General features: G+C 49.3%; 1 protein-coding gene across 1 annotated transcript in view; it reads left to right on the forward strand.

The window, feature by feature from the left end:
- adcyap1r1a (adenylate cyclase activating polypeptide 1a (pituitary) receptor type I) overlaps positions 1-19651 on the forward strand; it is a 368079-nt gene that overhangs the window by 220405 nt on the left and 128023 nt on the right. The window contains exons 7-8 of the mRNA XM_085987415.1: positions 6913-7045; positions 10505-10658. Of these exons, the coding sequence (XP_085843541.1) occupies positions 6913-7045; positions 10505-10658 (287 nt within the window). The remainder of the gene's footprint in view (positions 1-6912; positions 7046-10504; positions 10659-19651) is intronic.

A 19651-nucleotide genomic window follows, 5' to 3' on the forward strand; every position in this document is an offset into this window, starting at 1 on the left:
CCTGCTGACTGAACCCCACGACCTGCTGACTGGACCCCACGACCTGCTGACTGGACCCCACAACCTGCTGACTGAACCCCACAACCTTCTGACTGAACCCCACAACCTTCTGACTGGACCCCACAACCTGCTGACTGAACCCCACAACCTTCTGACTTGGACCCCACAACCTGCTGACTGAACCCCACAACCTGCTGACTGGACCCACAACCTGCTGACTGAACCCCACGACCTGCTGACTGGACCCCACGACCTGCTGACTGGACCCCACGACCTGCTGACTGAACCCCACAACCTTCTGACTGGACCCCACAACCTGCTGACTGAACCCCACAACCTGCTGACTGGACCCCACAACCTGCTGACTGAACCCCACAACCTTCTGACTGAACCCCACAACCTGCTGACTGAACCCCACAACCTGCTGACTGGACCCCACAACCTGCTGACTGAACCCCACGACCTGCTGACTGGACCCCACGACCTGCTGACTGGACCCCACAACCTGCTGACTGAACCCCACAACCTGCTGACTGAACCCCACGACCTGCTGACTGGACCCCACGACCTGCTGACTGGACCCCACAACCTGCTGACTGAACCCCACAACCTGCTGACTGAACCCCACAACCTTCTGACTGAACCCCACAACCTTCTGACTGGACCCCACAACCTGCTGACTGGACCCACAACCTGCTGACTGAACCCCACAACCTTCTGACTGAACCCCACAACCTTCTGACTGAACCCCACAACCTGCTGACTGGACCCACAACCTGCTGACTGAACCCCACGACCTGCTGACTGGACCCCACGACCTGCTGACTGGACCCCACAACCTGCTGACTGGACCCACAACCTGCTGACTGGACCCCACAACCTGCTGACTGGACCCCACAACCTGCTGACTGAACCCCACGACCTGCTGACTGAACCCCACAACCTTCTGACTGGACCCCACAACCTGCTGACTGAACCCCACAACCTGCTGACTGAACCCCACAACCTGCTGACTGAACCCCACAACCTTCTGACTGGACCCCACAACCTGCTGACTGGACCCCACGACCTGCTGACTGGACCCCACAACCTGCTGACTGAACCCCACAACCTGCTGACTGGACCCCACAACCTGCTGACTGAACCCCACAACCTGCTGACTGGACCCCACGACCTGCTGGCTGAACCCCACAACCTTCTGACTGGACCCCACAACCTGCTGACTGAACCCCACAACCTGCTGACTGGACCCCACAACCTGCTGACTGGACCCCACAACCTGACTGAACCCCACAACCTGCTGACTGAACCCCACAACCTGCTGACTGGACCCACAACCTGCTGACTGGACCCCACAACCTGACTGAACCCCACAACCTGCTGACTGAACCCCACAACCTGCTGACTGGACCCCACAACCTGCTGACTGAACCCCACAACCTGCTGACTGAACCCCACAACCTGCTGACTGGACCCCACAACCTGCTGACTGGACCCCACAACCTGCTGACTGAACCCCACAACCTGCTGACTGAACCCCACAACCTGCTGACTGAACCCCACAACCTGCTGAATGGACCCCACAACCTGCTGACTGAACCCCACAACCTGCTGACTGAACCCCACAACCTGCTGACTGGACCCCACAACCTTCTGACTGGACCCCACAACCTGCTGACTGGACCCCACAACCTTCTGACTGAACCCCACAACCTGCTGACTGGACCCCACAACCTGCTGACTGAACCCCACAACCTGCTGACTGAACCCCACAACCTGCTGACTGAACCCCACAACCTGCTGACTGGACCCCACAACCTGCTGACTGAACCCCACAACCTTCTGACTGGACCCCACAACCTTCTGACTCAGGGATCAAAGTGCTACCCACTGAGCTACAGCTGACACTCCAGGAAGTTTGTAATATCAGATGGTCAAGAATGATGCTTCGAATCATAGAATCGAATAGCACTGGAGGAGGCCATTCGGCCCATCGTGCCTGTACTCTCCAATTAGTCCCGCTCTCCCCTGCTCTTTCCCCATACCCCTGCCAAATGTTTCCCCTTCAAGTATTTATCCAATTCCCTTTTGAAAGATACTGTTGAGAATCAATGAGATTTGGACAAATCTAATTTAATTTACAAAGCGAATCACCGGCCCTGAATTTGCTGATCGGAGGCTTCCTGCGGGCGGATGCATCCGATCAGAAAACATTCCACCAACCTACCTGCCGGTTCCGTAGCTCCCGAGGCTTGCGATCCTGGGCCTCTCCTGTTGGGAATGCGCAGAGGCCCAGGTATCCCAGGGGCGCAGGCGGTTCGCAAGCGCCCCTGGGATCACGTGGTCCGGCCCAACCAATGGAAGAAGGGAATCGCCCGTCAAACTTTTGACAGATCCGTCCGCACAGAACTGTCGAAAGTATGAATGGGGATGACTGCAAAAATGCACCAACACACTGAAATAGTTAAAGCAAAACCATTACATATAAAAAATTAATTAAAATGGCATTTAATTAAATATGTTAAACAAAAATTTAATTTTTTGAAATTTTTTAAAATATGTTTTAACGGGGCTTAATATAACCTTATTGGACAGGGATTTTAATTTACAAGGGAGTGATAAAATCTTATTTTTGTATTTTTTAAAACTCTTATGCTGACCTTGGTGTGCATGTACATAGATCCCTGAAGGCAGCAGGACAGGTAGATAAGGTGGTTAAAAAGGCATATGGGATACTTGCCTTCATTAGCCGAGGCATAGAATATAAGAGCAGGGAGGTTATGATGGAGCTGTATAAAACGCTAGTTAGGCCACAGCTGGAATACTGTGTGCAGTTCTGGTCGCCACACTATAAGAAGGATGTGATTGCATTGGAGAGGGTGCAGAGGAGATTCACCAGGATGTTACCTGGGCTGGAGCACTTCAGCTATGAAGAGAGATTGGACAGGCTGGGGTTGTTTTCCTTAGAGCGGAGAAGGCTGAGGGGGGACCTGATTGAGGTGTACAAAATTATGAGGGGCATAGATAAGGTAGATAGAAAGGAACTTTTCCCCTTAGTAGAGGGGTCAATAACCAGGAGGCATAGTTTCAAGGTAAGGGGCAGGAGGTTTAGAGGGGATTTGAGGAAAAACTTTTTCACCCAGAGGGTGGTTGGAATCTGGAACTCACTGCCTGAAAGGGTGGTAGAGGCAGGAACCCTCACAACATTCAAGAAGCATTTAGATGAGCACTTGAAACGCCATAGCATACAAGGCTACGGACCAAGTGCTGGAAAATGGGATTAGAATAGACAGGGCTTGATGGCCGGCGCGGACACGATGGGCCGAAGGGCCTCTTTCAGTGCTGTATAACTCTATGACTCTAAAAGCAGGCCTCACGCAGGCCTTTTACCAGCCGTACGAATTCCACGGCCTCTCAGCGGCCGGAGGTTGGGCAAATAGCGGAACCCTCCACCCGCGGAGGCCCTTTCCCCGGGCCAGGCGGATGATCTGTCGAGAGGACTCTTGACAGATCGCAAGTGCCGGGTTTCAGCGCACGCGCTTCACGTGCCTAAACCCGGCACTCGCGCGGCCCGGATGGGCGCGTACACACCTCGTCCGCACCGTGGAGTTTGGAAACTCGGGGCCATTAGAATTTTGCTATCGTAATGAGTGATAAAGGCTTGGCTTTGGGTACAGGGCAGGGTCGCCCTCTGCTGGTGTGTTTTAGCAGCTCAGTTGGCCGTGTATAAACCGACATGGATTAATGATGGATTTGATCTTGTGAAGGTAAACAAAAGCGAAGTCTCCCGAACCCGTCTGCGAGCATTAAATTATAGGGTTTTTTTCATTTTCTTTTGACGCTTCTGTTTATTCTATAAGAGGCGAGGATATACCGATCATTTTTTTAAAAAATTACATCGATACACAGAGCAGCAATTTCTGCCTCGTCCCCCCAGCCCACTGTTCTCGCTGCTTTCCTGCCCCTTTTTGAAGAGACCGGCTCGGTGCTGGGGACAGGCTCAGACGGAGCTGCGATCTCCTCCTGCCTCTTTTTGAAGAGACCGGCGCGGTGCTGGGGACGGGCTCGGACGGAGCTGCGATCTCCTCCTGCCCCTTTTTGAAGAGACCGGCGCGGTGCTGGGGACGGGCTCGGACGGAGCTGCGATCTCCTCCTGCCTCTTTTTGAAGAGACCGGCGCGCTGCTGGGGACGGGCTCGGACGGAGCTGCGATCTCCTTCTGCCCCTTTTTGAAGAGACCGGCTCGGTGCTGGGGACGGGCTCGGACGGAGCTGTGATCTCCTTCTGCCCCTTTTTGAAGAGACCGGCGCGCTGCTGGGGACGGGCTCGGACGGAGCTGCGATCTCCTTCTGCCCCTTTTTGAAGAGACCGGCGCGCTGCTGGGGATGGGCTCGGACGGAGCTGCGATGTCCTCCTGCCCCTTTTTGAAGAGACCGGCGCGGTGCTGGGGACGGGCTCGGACGGAGCTGCGATCTCCTTCTGCCCCTTTTGGCGTCAAAGGCGCGATGCCGCCCCACGCTGTCGTTCCAAAGCCAGTTAGCGTCCACGACCGTGCCCACATTCCTTCCCCCCCCCCACCCCCCGGCGCTCTCGCACGAGCCGTCCTTTCTTCGACCAGGTGTTGGCAGGCCGTTTGGCTGTGGGCAGCAATCACCGCCCTGTTTGAACCCTGCCCGAGCTCAGCGTTCGCACTGTCTCCTCTGGCTGGCGATCCAGAACGTGAACCTTGGCTAATAATATGTTTTTTTTAACCCTGTTGGAGTATTTTAGACTGGCTCGACACAAGGTTTTAGATCGATAGTCAAGTCGTCTTTATTGCACCGGTGGGGAAACAGTTTGCTCTGTCTTAGCCAGACCTTACCTAATTGGTACAGAAAACACTACATTTTTATACATTACAATAAGCATGGCCACCTCATGCTAAATTCATTCCGGCCACCTCATGTTAAATTCAGTCCTGCCACCTGATTGGATCTTGGCCCACATGCACCTTCACGGATTGGTTACGAATCTTAATATAAACATGTATAAGCTGCCTCTTCAATCAATCACTCAAACTGCTGAATGCTAATTAAAAGATACCTTGGAATGTAACCTAGGTAATAAAGTTCTTGCGGGCAGTTGAAATGATGGACATCCAGTCTCCATTTAATTGTTTTATATCTCTCCAGAGGTCAGCTATCTTTGACCGCATCTTTATGGATGTGGTCTTTCATGGCAGTCCCTGTCCTTCCTTACACTATTCAGTGAAACTGCCAGCGATGTCAGGTTAACTCTTTCCCCACTGCACCCCCATCTTCCTCACCAAGGGGAGAGCACGTCCAGTTAAAGCACGCCCAGTGCCACCACAGCGGAGGTCAGCTCACTCAGCACCGAACTGGCAACTCTCCCGGTCTTTTTGCCTCAGCACCACACCGTGGAATGTGTTCACCGACTTTGCGATTGTTTATTTTCTTCCTTTAATTCGCCATTCGCGTTGCTTTACATCGAACTTACAGCACAGAACCAGGCCATTCGGCCCAACTAGTCCATGCCGGCGTTTATGCTGCACACCAGCCTCCTCTTCATCTCAGCCTATCAGCATATCCCTTCTATTCCTTTCTCCCTCATGTGTTTACCTAGCTACCCATTAAATGCATCTATACTATTCGCCTCAGCCACTCCCTGTGGGAGCAAGTTCCACATTCTCACCACTCTCTGGGTAAAGAGGTTTCTCCTAAATTCCCTATTGGATTTATTAGAGACTTATTTGATATTTATAGCCCCGAGTCTCCCCCACAAGTGGAAACATCTCTACGTCGACCCTATCGAACCCCTTCATAGTTTTAAAGACCTCGGTCAGCTCACCCCCCTCAGCCTTCTCTTTTCTAGAGAAAAGAGCCCCCGCCTGTTCAGTCTGTCCCGATAGTTCTAACCTCTCAGTTCTGGTGTCGTCCTACGACTGCGTGGCTTTGCTAGGCCACTTCAGGGAGCAGTTAAGAGTCGACTGCGCCGGGTGTGGGTTCGATAATCCCGCGGGGCCCTTGTGTTTCAAAACTGATGATCCTTGTGGTCCAACAGCTGAGATCCAGTATAACTTCACTCAGGTCCTGCTGTGACCATAGCCTCTCACAATTTGCATCGGAAAGATCGGTTTCATTAGAAGCGTGTTATTTTTTTAAAACTGCCCATAATTTCCTCTTCCTAGCTCCTCTGCTGAATGCTGCGGAGGTGCAGTTACCCGCCGGTCCTCCAGAGTTAGAGTCGGTCGACTATTCCACCACACGCGGCATCGCTTTTCCCAGCAGCCCTCGCCAGATCGATCCGGATCCACGGTTGCTAAGGCCCGTTGTTGCACTCCCGATAGCCTCTCCGCTCGGATCAGCGAGCCCAGAACTGACCCAGGATCAAGCCCGGGAGTCTCCTGGGCTATAGCTGCTCTGGCCCTCATCTCTTCCTGGCCTTGCTCTTCCTACCTCGGAGAGTTCCTCGGAGCCCTGATGTCATAATGCTAGCCCCGACAATGTTAGCAAGCCCGCTGTGCCTTTGTACACCATTAACACCCCTGATTCCGGGTTAATCCTCATTCCCCAATTTGCTCCCCTCCACTATCACTGGTAGCCTTCAACCACTAAGGCCCTCGCCTCACCTTCTGGACTCCCTCCTGCAGCATCCCTTGCCTTGTCACTTCCTCCCCTGCCTTCAAGAACCTCCTTAGGACACTCGTAATTCCCTTTGCTCCCTCCTGCCCCTCTTTCCTACATTCCTCCTCTCCCTATCCAACACGCAGCAATGAACGCCACACATACGTCACGATGGGAGAGGATCTATCTCCATTCTGCGTGTGGCACTGGAGGCTTCCTCTCCATTAGGAGATTGAAAAGGTCTTCCGTCGCTCCTGTTTCCTGTCTCATTAAACTCTCTTGTCTTTCAGAAAGCTGCACTGCACTCGGAATTACATTCACATGAACTTATTCGTCTCCTTTATCCTGCGGGCGATATCGGTCTTCATCAAAGATGCCATTCTCTACTCTGAGGATGAGGTCACTCACTGTTCCATCACTACCGTAAGTAAGACCAGGTTCCGGTTTGGGCCTGAAAATGGGGGACTTGTTTCTGATGAATTAAGCGTTGGGGAGGGGGGGTGGCGAAGGGCCTCAACGATTACAAGTTGAGGAGTTGAGCTAAATGTAATATAAGTAAGTCACCGATCCTTCATCGTCGCTGGGTCAAAATCCTGGAACTCCCTCCCTAACAGCACTGTGGGAGTACCTTCACCACACGGACTGCAGCGGCTCAAGAAGGCGGCTCACCACCACCTTCTCAAGGGGCAACTAGCGGTGGGCAATAAATGCCGGCCTTGCCAGTGACGACCACATTTCAAAAATGTTTTTTTTTTAAAAATCTGGCTCACTAAATGAGCTCCATTCAGAGTCCATATAAGAACAAGGAAAGCTATATCGTCCCCAGAGTGGCTGCAGATTCACCAGACTAATACCGGGGCTAAGTGGGTTAAATTATAAGGACCGGTCGCTTAGACTGGGCTTGTATTCCCTCAAGTAGAGAAGATTAACGGGTGATCCAATTAAGTTGTTTAAGATGATTAAAGGATTTGATCGGGTCGATAGGGAGAAACTATTCCCTCTGGTGAAGGCAGTCCAGAACAAGGGGGCAGAACCTTAAAATTAGAGCCAGGCCGTTCAGGGGTGATGTCAGGAAGCACTTCCTCACACAAAGGGTGGTGGAAATCTGGAACTCTCCCCCCCCAAAAAGCTGTTGAGGCTGAGGGAGGGGGTCAATTGAAAATTTCAAAACTGAGATTGATAGATTCTTGTTAGGTAAGGGTACTAAGGGTTACAGAACCAAGGCGGGTAGATGGAGTTAAGATACAGATCAGCCGTGATTTAACTGAATGGTGGAACAGGCTCGAGGGGCTGAATGGCCTCCTCCTGTTCCTAATGTTATTCCACCACGTGCTCCCCTCCCGCTCCACCACCCATCCGTCCCTGATGAAAAGGGTAACTTTCTGCCTCCGATCTCCTGGCGAGGAGGTTCGGCCCGCCAACAGAGCAAATTGGAAATTCGGAATGGGCGCCGCGCACAGTTTTTCTGACCGTAAGTTAAACGGTCAGAAAGTAACGGCCAGCGCTTGGCCGAACCGGCGAACGCCACAACCCACGGTCGAGGATTGAGACTGGTCCTTTCTCAGGGCGAGAGTAGACCCGAGTTACACTCGGCAGGGAGACCCCGCTTGTACTGGGAGGGTTAGGGTTACACGGGATGAGCAAGATGTCAGTTATAATGAGCGGATAAACCCAGGTGATTCTGAAGAAAGTAAATCTGTGTTAGCCAAGGTAGGTCGGCCTGAGTTAGACCGAGCAGATTGACTGGATTTTGTTTTTTAACTCATTCATGGGATGTGGGCATCACCAGCATTTATTGCCCAAGAGTAGGTGGTGGTGAGCCGCCTTCTTCAACCGCAGAGGGCAGTTAAAAGTCAACCACGTTGCTGAGGGTCTGGAGTCACATATAGGCCAGACCGGGTAAGGGTGGCAGATTTCCTTCCCTAAAGGGCATAAGTGAACCAGTTGGGTTTTTAGGACGATTCAATAGTTTCATGGTAACCATTACTGATACTAGTTTTTTTATTCCAGATTTATTTAATTGACTGAATTTAAGTTCCACCAGCTGCCGTGGTGGGATATGAACTCATGTCTCTGAGATTGTTAGTCTAGGCCTTCTGGATTATTAGTCCAGTGACATAACCACTGTGCTACCGTACCTCACTGGATATACTGGTGTACTGGATGGGCGGACTCTTGTCATAACTGGGTGGATAGACCTCCGCATTACCAATTCAGGAGCGCTGTAAATACCTTCTCGGGTATAAGGGCAGCAGTCACCACCACCCCCCCCGCCCCCCCCCCCAAGAAGGCGGAGCATCTTCTTTTTACGGGAGTGGACACTGCTTTATACCTCCTCAGAGGATCGTATAACCCGGGGGTGTAGCATTTGCACTTTGCACCCCGCCGAGTGACCCGGACCGAATATTCGTGTCTGTTGCACGTGGCCTGGTGTCTCTCCAATCATTTCGAAGGTGGGCTGAGAGGAGGCCTAATATAAATTAATAAGGTGCTTCATTACACACTAAGGTGAGCACGCAGAACAACAGTTCTAATCGGACTCACTTCGTTCAATCAATGCAGCTTATTTTTGCATAATGACGCATCAGTGGCTCATCTGACAGAACTTAAAGAAATTACTTCCCAGGAACATTGGAACTGCCAGTTGAAAGAAGACCAAGGTAACACCTGGTTCACCTTTTACCATCCAGGGAGTCGCACGATGCAACCATGGTGGAACTGTTGACCAATCACAGCAATCAATCTCCATCGATTAGGCTACAATTCCTCCATTGTTTCCAGACCCCGGGTCTCAGCAAAAGCTCTCACGGCTTTCTCTGTCTTTTAAAAACGTGGCTGAGCTCGCTGGACCTGACTTACTGACCTCTCAACAACAACTACTTGCATTTATGTAGCGCCTTTAACATATTAGAACGTCCCAAGGCGCTTCACAGGAGCGTTACCAAACAAAATAAGGAGATGTTAGGACAGGTGACCAAATGCTTGGTCAAAGCGGTGGTCAAAGGTTTTAAGGAGCGCTTCAAAGGGGAAGGGAGAGGTGGAGAGGCGGAGAAGCTTAGGGAGGGAATTCCAGAGCTTAGGACCCAGGCTGAAGGCTCTGCCGTCAGTGGTGGGCGATTAAAATCGGGGATGTGCAAGAGGCCAGAGTTGGAGGAGTACAGAGATCTCGGAGGGTTGTAGGGCTGGAGGAGGTTACAGAGATCTCGGAGGGATGTGGGGCTGGAGGAGGTTACAGAGATCTCGGAGGGTTGTAGGGCTGGAGGAGGTTACAGAGATCTCGGGGGGTTGTAGGGCTGGAGGAGGTTACAGAGATCTCGGAGGGATGTGGGGCTGGAGGAGGTTACAGAGATCTCGGAGGGTTGTGGGGCTGGAGGAGGTTACAGAGATCTCGGAGGGATGTGGGGCTGGAGGAGGTTACAGAGATCTTGGAGGGTTGTAGGGCTGGAGGAGGTTACAGAGATCTCGGAGGGTTGTAGGGCTGGAGGAGGTTACAGAGATAGGGAGAGGGGAGAGGTCATAGTGTGATTTGAAAACAAGGATGAGAATTTTAAGTTCGATGTATTGCCAGACCAGGAGCCAATGTAGGTCAGCGAGCACAGGGGTGATGGGTGAACGGGACTCGGTGCGAGTGGGTGTCTGTTCTCTAGTTTCCTGTCCATCAGGGTGTTGGGTTTTGGTTTCTGGACCCTTCCCTGTCCAGGGGCTGGCCAGAAGAGCTGACAGTCAAGTCTGGTACCATGTGCCCCCTCCCTCTCCGAAACTAGCTTCATGCAAAGCTCAGTAGGAAGGGACTGTCCCAGCCCCTATGGTATGAGTGTTTGCTGGGACTGCCTGAGATGAGATCATGTCCCCAATAATAAAAGAGTCTCTGATTCCTTCCAGGTCCAATGCAAAGCCATGATGGTCTTCTTCCATTACTGCGTGATGTCCAACTACTTCTGGCTATTCATTGAAGGACTCTACCTCTTCACCCTGCTTGTTGAGACCTTCTTCCCCGAGCGCAGATACTTCTACTGGTACATCCTTATAGGCTGGGGTGAGTTTTGCTGGCAGTGTCTGTGGAAGGCGGCAAATTCACCTGCTGAGCACCGCAAGACTCACCATAATGATGTTAGGAATGGTTTTATGATGATGTTGGGCAGGGGGAAGAGGTGGGAAAGCTGCGAATATTCTCAAATATTTCAATAATATTTTTGCATTTAATAAGAATTTTTTTTATTACGAACTGTTGTTTAGCATATACACAGGGATCGCTGAATGAAAACTCACTGAGCTATCAGGGGCCTATCAGGAAAGACTGGACAGGCTGGGGCTCCTTTCTCTGGAAAAGAGAAGGCTGAGGGGGTGACCTGGTCGAGGCCTTTCAGATCATGGAAGGGTTCGATAGGGTCGACGTAGAGAAGATGTTTCCACTTGTGGGTGAGATCAGAACTAGGGCCCATAAATATAAGATAGTCACTAATAAATCCAATCAGGAATTCAGGAGAAACTTCTTTACCCAGAGAGTGGTGAGAATGTGGAACTCGCCGCCACAGGGAGTGGTTGAGGTGACCAGCATAGATACATTTAAGGGGAGGCTGGAATAACACATGAGGGAGAAAAGAATCGAAGGATATAAGAACATAAGAAATAAGAGCAGGAGTAGGCCATACCACCCCTCGAGCCAAGTGGAGGCTAAGTCACTGAATATATTTAAGAAGGAGATAGATAGATTTCTAGACACAAAAGGCCTCAAGGGGTATGGGGAGAGAGCGGGAATATGGTATTGAGATAGAGGATCAGCCATGATCATATTGAATGGCGGAGCAGGCTCGAAGGCTGTGTGTCAGTGTGTACTAGTGTCAGTGTGTGTGTCAGTGTGTGTACTAGTGTCAGTGTGTGTACTAGTGTCAGTGTGTGTGTCAGTGTGTGTACTAGTGTCAGTGTGTATACTAGTGTCATTGTGTGTGTCAGTGTGTGTACTAGTGTCAGTGTGTGTGTCAGTGTTTGTAATAGTGTCGGTGTGTGTGTCAGTGTGTGTACTAGTGTCAGTGTGTGTGTCAGTGTGTGTGTACTAGTGTCAGTGTGTGTGTCAGTGTGTGTACTTGTAGTGTATGTGCCTTTAAGAGCCCCATATGTGCTGTAATGCCGGTAATGGCCACTCGGGCTATATAAGCCTGTATATTGTGTTATATCCATTAATACCCCTCCAGACTTTGCTTAGTAAACACCTATGAACCAACTCCTGTCTTCAGTGTCTCTATCAACACACGGACACTACAGTGGCGACGAAGTGGAAACGGACTTACCTACAATTCAGCAGCACCTCAAGGACATCGATTCCTCTGACGTCCAGAAGAATCAAGAAGTGAAAGAAGCTGTGGTTTCACCAGCTGGCCAAGCTGGTGGCAGGTACTGCGGTGATCCTTCCTGGGCGTCAGGCTGGGGCTCCAGCGGCTGGCTCTACAGCTGGGCCAAGCAGCGAAAGCGGAGGCAAGCAGTAACAGACGGGGAGGGAGGACTCGGGAGACGGCCGCGGCTGCAAGCAGGTCGGTGTTCAGACCTACAGAGAGAGTCCGGCGGGAACGAGTTTCCAACTGTAAATAAATAAATAAATAAAAAGAGAACGGAAACCGCGGGAAACAGCGTTGTCATCGGCAGCAGCGGCGGGAAAGCGCGGGAAGCGCCATATCTTTTCTGCAGAAAAGAAAGAAAAGCGCGGGAAGCGCCATATCTTTTCTAAGATGCCTAATTCTGGCAATATTGATGCTTTTGATAACGAGATAGAGGATTGGACCACATATGTGGAAAGAGTGGAGGTATATTGCACCGCAAATGGAATAGAAGATGAGAAAAAAGCATCAGTACTTCTGGATCTAATGGGCGCAAAGACATACAAACTGTTACGAAACTTAATCACTCCAGCCGAACCGATGGACAAGAATTTTAAGGAGATTGTTGATACCCTACACTGCCAATTCGAGGCAGGACTGGCAGATTCTCTGCGAGACAAATTCGTCTGCGGTCTCCTAAGTGTAGGAACACAAAAAAGGCTATTTTCTGAGAAAGATTTAACACTGGACAAGGCTTTCAGTGCAAGAGGAGCTGCAGAGATACAGCAAAGGCCACAGGACTTCGGCACCCATGAAATGACACGGGGTTTCGAGAGATGTTATCGCTGCGGCAGATCCACCCATGACCAGAGGGACTGCTGGTTCAAGGACAAAGCATGCAGGCAATGCGGAAAGATGGGACACATTACACGTGTGTGCCGATCTGGAAACAAAAAATCCACTAACAGGAAAAGAATCAATAAGGAAAAGCACAGAAAGGTACAAATGATGACGGACAGTAGCTCCGAAGACCAGAAGAGCGATAGCGACTCCGGGAACAAGAGACTAAGCTCTCTCAAATTACATAATGTAATTGCCAAAGAAGATTACCAGACCATTTGGGTTACCCTCACAATAGCAGGGTCCCCAGTTAAAATGGAGCTAGATACAGGATCAGCTCTGACCGTCATAAATCGACAGGATTACGAGCGGCTATTTCCGCATATACCTTTAAAAGACACATCCATTATCTTGAAAACATATACGGGGCAGAAAGTATACCCCAAAGGAAAAATAAGGGTGCCTGTTGTATACAACGGCAAAGAAATACTGAAGTTGTATTTATACGTTCTACAAGATGGTGGTCCACCGCTGTTGGGACGTGAATGGATCAGGAAAATACGTTTAGACTAGCACTCCATTCAGGCACTGAGGGTGACCAGTAAGGAAAAAAATGATGATGACGTCACACCTGAACGATTAAAAGACATCTTGGCCAACGCCAAGGAAGTGTTTCAAGAGAAACTAGGAACCTTGAAAGGCATCACCGCCTCAATAAAAGTGGAAGATGCAGCAATTCCCAAGTTTTTTAAGGCAAGACTGGTGCCATACGCAATTCGTCCAGCAGTCGAGGCAGAGCTGGAGAATTTGGAAAAGGCAGGCGTATTATCTAAAATAGATTGGAGCGAGTGGGCAACACCCATCGTCCCAGTCATGAAGAAAGCATTGAAGAATGATAAATCTGAAGAACAGAGAAAAATTCGTATCTGTGGAGACTTCAAGGTGACTGTAAACCCGGTCCTTCACACGGTACAGTATCCTCTTCCGAGGATAGAAGATATTTTCGCCTCACTATCCGGAGGGAAACGTTTCACCAAAATTAACTTGGCACAGGCATATCTACAGATGGAGGTTGAAGAGGCCTCTAAAAAATATCTCACGATAAATACACACAAAGGTCTGTACCAGTACAATCGACTGGTTTTCGGAGTAGCATCCACTCTAGCTATCTGGCAAAGAGCTATGGAGCAAGTCCTCCAAGGGATTCCGGGGACTCAATGTTACCTAGACGACATCCTTGTAACAGGAGAAAACGACAACGAGCACCTTGCCAATTTAGAGCAGGTGCTCACTAGGCTGAGAGAACGGGGCCTACGAGCAAATCGCCCCAAGTGCGAATTTTTCCAAAATCAAATATCATATTGTGGCCACATAATAAATAAGGAAGGGTTGCATAAGTCACCTGAAAAAATTGAAGCGGTCATAAAAGCCCCAGCACCTGAAAATGCTTCACAATTAAGGTCGTTCCTGGGATTAATAAATTACTATCATAAATTTTTACCGAACTTATCAACTCTTCTACACCCTCTTAATGAACTGCTACAAACAGGAGTAATTTGGAAATGGAACGAAGACTGCAAACGTGCCTTCCATAAATGCAAAGACTTAATCACGTCCAAAGAAGTTTTGGCTCATTACAACCCATCACTGCCAATCAGACTGGCGTGCGATGCATCCCCTTATGGCATAGGAGCAGTATTATCGCATAAATTCCCTGATGGCTCGGAACGGCCGATAGCTTTTGCGTTCACGCTCATTGAACTCAGCTGAGCGTAACTATGCCCAAATCGACAGGGAAGCACTCAGCCTGGTATGGGGAGTGAAGAAATTCAACCATTACCTACACGGACAAAAATTTACCTTGTTGACTGACCATCAACCCCTCATCTCCATATTCAACCCTAAAAAGGGTGTTCCCATTATGACAGCGCAAAGGCTACAGAGGTGGCCCCTTTTTCTAGGGGCACACCAATACAACATAGAATACAAAGGATCAAAACAGCATGGGAATGCTGACGGGTTATCGCGCCTACCGTTGCCAACGGTAGAAGAGGCACCTACAGTAGACCCAGTGGAGATGTTCCACTCTACCATAGTGGAATGTCTACCAGTAACAAATTCTGCCATTGAAAGGGAAACGAGAAATGACCCGACTCTCTCACGGGTCTACGATTTAACAGTGAAGGGATGGCCAGCACATGGCGAACCACTGTTGCCAGCATTCTCGCAAAGAAGAGAACAGCTGTCAGTGTGCCGAGGAACCTTGATGTGTGGATCCAGAGTGGTGATTCCACCCAAACTCCAGGATAAAGTGCTAAAGGAGCTTCATGAGGGGCATCTGGGTGGAGTGAAAATGAAGAACCTAGCCAGGGCGTTTGTATGGTGGCCAGGTATCGATGGAGACATCGAAGAAATGACCAAGAGCTGCCTAGGATGCCAGAAGGTCCAAAACGCTCCACCACAAGCCCCTCTACATCCATGGGAGTGGCCCTCATCTCCCTGGCAAAGGGTACACATCGACTTTGCTGGTCCATTTATGGACTCAATGTTCTTAATCGCGGTTGATGCACACTCCAAGTGGCCGGAGGTAATAAAGATGTCCTCCACCACCACGGAAAAAACCATCACAGTATTAAGGACCATATTTGCCAGGAATGGGCTGCCTGGACAGATCTGTTCTGATAATGGACCGCAATTTGTGTCCGAAGAATTCAGGAAGTTCTTAAAAAACAATGGTGTTAAGCACTACACGTCCGCCCCATACCATCCCGCCACCAATGGATTGGCTGAAAGGTTTGTCCAGACCTTCAAGAAGGCCATAAAGGCCATGGGTAATGAAGACATAAAACTTCAGCACAAGGTGGATAACTTCTTGTTCGCATACAGGAATGCAACACATATGGTTACCAACCAAACTCCCGCCATGATGTTCTTCAATAGAAACCTAAGATGCCGGCTGGATTTGGTCAAGCCCAACATCAGAAGGGACGTGGAGAACCGGCAGTTTCAAGGTATGAATGAAAGGCCAACTAGAACCTTCCAGATAGGTCAACAAGTTTTGGCCCGGGACTACCGTACCGAGAAATGGCAGCCTGGAACTATCTGCACACGACTAGGACCACTGATGTACACCGTGGACATCGGAGAAAGCATAATAAGGCACCATGCTGACCAAATCATAGAGTCATCCGAAAAGGGATAACCTACACCACAACTCTATACGCCGAACGAGGAAGTAGAGATACCCATATCTACCTCCGATCCGGTGATACTGGAACCCGATGAACCCGACACTGGCATTCAAGCCGAATCAGCCTTGCCAAAAGAACCTGCTACACCACCAGAAACTACTACACCACCGAGGCATTATCCGGACCGAGTCAGGAAGCCTCCAGAGAGACTGACTTATAATTAATTAACTACAGCAATGTGTATATTATTTTTCTTATAACATGTAACTAATAATTACTTAAAATATGATGTACTGGTTAGCTAAAAGGGGAGGAATTGTAGTGTATGTGCCTTTAAGAGCCCCATATGTGCTGTAATGCCGGTAATGGCCACTCGGGCTATATAAGCCTGTATATTGTGTTATAACCGTTAGTACCCCTCCAGACTTTGCTTAGTAAACACCTATGAACTAACTCCTGTCTTCAGTGTCTCTATCAACACACGGACACTACAGTACTAGTGTCAGTGTGTGTGTCAGTGTGTGTACTAGTGTCAGTGTGTGTGTCAGTGTGTGTACTAGTGTCAGTGTGTGTGTCAGTGTGTGTACTAGTGTCAGTGTGTGTGTCAGTGTGTGTGTACTAGTGTCAGTGTGTGTGTGTACTAGTGTCAGTGTGTGTGTCGGTGTGTGTACTAGTGTCAGTGTGTGTGTCAGTGTGTGTACTAGTGTCAGTGTGTGTGTCAGTGTGTGTGTGTACTAGTGTCAGTGTGTGTGTGTCGGTGTGTGTACTAGTGTCAGTGTGTGTGTGTCAGTGTGTGTACTAGTGTCAGTGTGTGTGTCAGTGTGTGTGTACTAGTGTCAGTGTGTGTGTCGGTGTGTGTACTAGTGTCAGTGTGTGTTGGGGAGGTGTGTGTCAGTGTGTGTGTACTAGTGTCAGTGTGTGTGTCAGTGTTTGTACTAGTGTCAGTGTGTGTACTAGTGTCAGTGTGTGTACTCGTGTCAGTGTGTGTGTGTACTAGTGTCAGTGTGTGTGTACTAGTGTCAGAGTGTGTACTAGTGTCAGTGTGTGTGTCAGTGTGTGTGTACCAGTGTCAGTGTGTACTAGTGTCAGTGTGTGTTAGGGAGGTGCATCTGGTGTTTTGTGTACCTGCAGCTCCCTCTGGTGGCAGAAAAAGGAATGTTTCAAAAAGCTGGTTATGTTGAAATCAGGATTGTGTGATATCAGAAACAGGCACGAGGTGAGTTTCTGCTGAAATTTCCCTGTTCCCTGTTGGAATAAAGATTTCAACCCGTCATTTCTGTGCTTTCTCACTTTCACCACATCAATGTCCCTCGTGCAATGATACTGGTACAATCAGGAAAAGCTGGTTAGCCACGGGAGAACATCATTGGGGACATTGCAGGGGACACTCTTTGACCTTATTAAGTTACATTGCTACTTGTAATTGATTTGTGTGTCTGTGTTCCTATCTCGCTTTGCTCCTCTACTCTATTTTTTTCTTACCTTCCAAAGAACAAGTGGCCTCCTTATTCCTCCTACCGATAGGTACCACCTCACACTTTGTTATATTGAGCTCCTATTTTTCGATGTTTCGAGCCTGCTCCGCCATTCAATAAGATCATGGCTGATCATCGACCTCATGGTCCATCACGGCTGAGATGGAGTCGGGTGGGAGGAGGCTCGTGTGGAGCATACACACCGGCACGGACCAGTTGGGCCGAATGGCCTGGTTCTGTGCTGTAAATACTCTGTAAGACTATGTAATAGTTCACCCTCTACCCTCCTATGATACACTGGTAATGGGAGTTGTTGACTAATAAAAGCAATCAATCTCCATCAATTAATCTACAACGGGCCCAGAGCAATGATTTGGACTCAGGAACTGAAGGTAGGAGTTTGGAATTTGCAGATGACACTAAATTGGTGGGATGGAGAGCTAATAACGTGGAGGATGTCAGCGAAATACAGGAAGACATAAACAGGCTTGCAAAGTGAGTGAATCATTGTCAAACGAAGCTCAATATAACAAAGTGTGAGCTGGTACCTATCGGTCGGGGGAATAAGGAGGCCACTTATTCTTTGGAAGGTCAGAAAATAAATAGAGTAAAGGAGCAAAGCGAGCTAGGAATACAGACACATAAATCAATTACAAGTAGCAATGTAACTTAATAAGGTCAAAGAGTGTCCCCTGTAATGTCCCCAATAATGTTCTCCCGTGGCTAACCAGCTTTTCCTGATTGTACCAGTATCATTGCACGAGGGACATTGATGTGGTGAAAGTGAGAAAGCACAGAAATGACGGGTTGAAATCTTTATTCCAACAGGGAACAGGGAAATTTCAGCACAAACTCACCTCGTGCCTGTTTCTGATATCACACAATCCTGATTTCAACATAACCAGCTTTTTGAAACCTTCCTTTTTCTGACACCAGAGGGAGCTGCAGGTACACAAAACTCCAGATGCACCTCCCTAACACACACTGACACTAGTACACACACACTGACACACACACTGACACTAGTACACACACTGACACACACACTGACACTAGTACACACACTGACACACACACTGACACTAGTACACACACTGACACTAGTACACACACACTGACACACACACTGACACTAGTACACACACTGACACACACACTGACACTAGTACACACACTGACACTAGTACACACACACTGACACACACACTGACACACACACTGACACTAGTACACACACTGACACACACTGACACTAGTACACACACACTGACACACACACTGACACTAGTACACACACACTGACGCACACACTGACACTAGTACACACACTGACACTAGTACACACACACTGACACACACACTGACACTAGTACACACACTGACACTAGTACACACACACTGACACACACACTGACACTAGTACACACACACTGACACACACACTGACACTAGTACACACACTGACACTAGTACACACACTGACACACACACTGACACTAGTACACACACTGACACACACACTGACACTAGTACACACACACTGACACTAGTACACACACTGACACACACACTGACACTAGAACACACACTGACACACACACTGACACTAGTACACACACCCTGACACACACACTGACACGAGTACACACCCTGACACACACACTGACACTAGTACACACACTGACACTAGTACACACACTGACACACACACTGACACTAGTACACACACACTGGCACACACACTGACACTAGTACACACACTGACACACACACTGACACTAGTACACACACACCGACACTAGTACACACACTGACACACACACTGACACTAGTACACATACCAACACTAGTACACACACACTGACACACACACTGACACTAGTACACACCGATACTAGTACACACACACTGACACACACACCGACACTAGTACAAACACTGACACACACACTGACACTAGTACACACACACTGACACACACACTGACACTAGTACACACACTGACACACACACTGACACTAGTACACACACTGACACACACACTGACACTAGTACACACACACTGACACACACACTGACACTAGTACACACACACTGACACACACACTGACACTAGTACACACACTGACACTAGTACACACACACTGACACACACACTGACACACACACTGACACTAGTACACACACTGACACACACTGACACTAGTACAC

The sequence above is a fragment of the Somniosus microcephalus genome, chromosome 5 (genome assembly GCF_052327205.1).
Source record: "Somniosus microcephalus isolate GS21.2 chromosome 5, FLI_Smic_1.0, whole genome shotgun sequence".
In the NCBI taxonomy this organism is placed as follows: domain Eukaryota; kingdom Metazoa; phylum Chordata; class Chondrichthyes; order Squaliformes; family Somniosidae; genus Somniosus; species Somniosus microcephalus.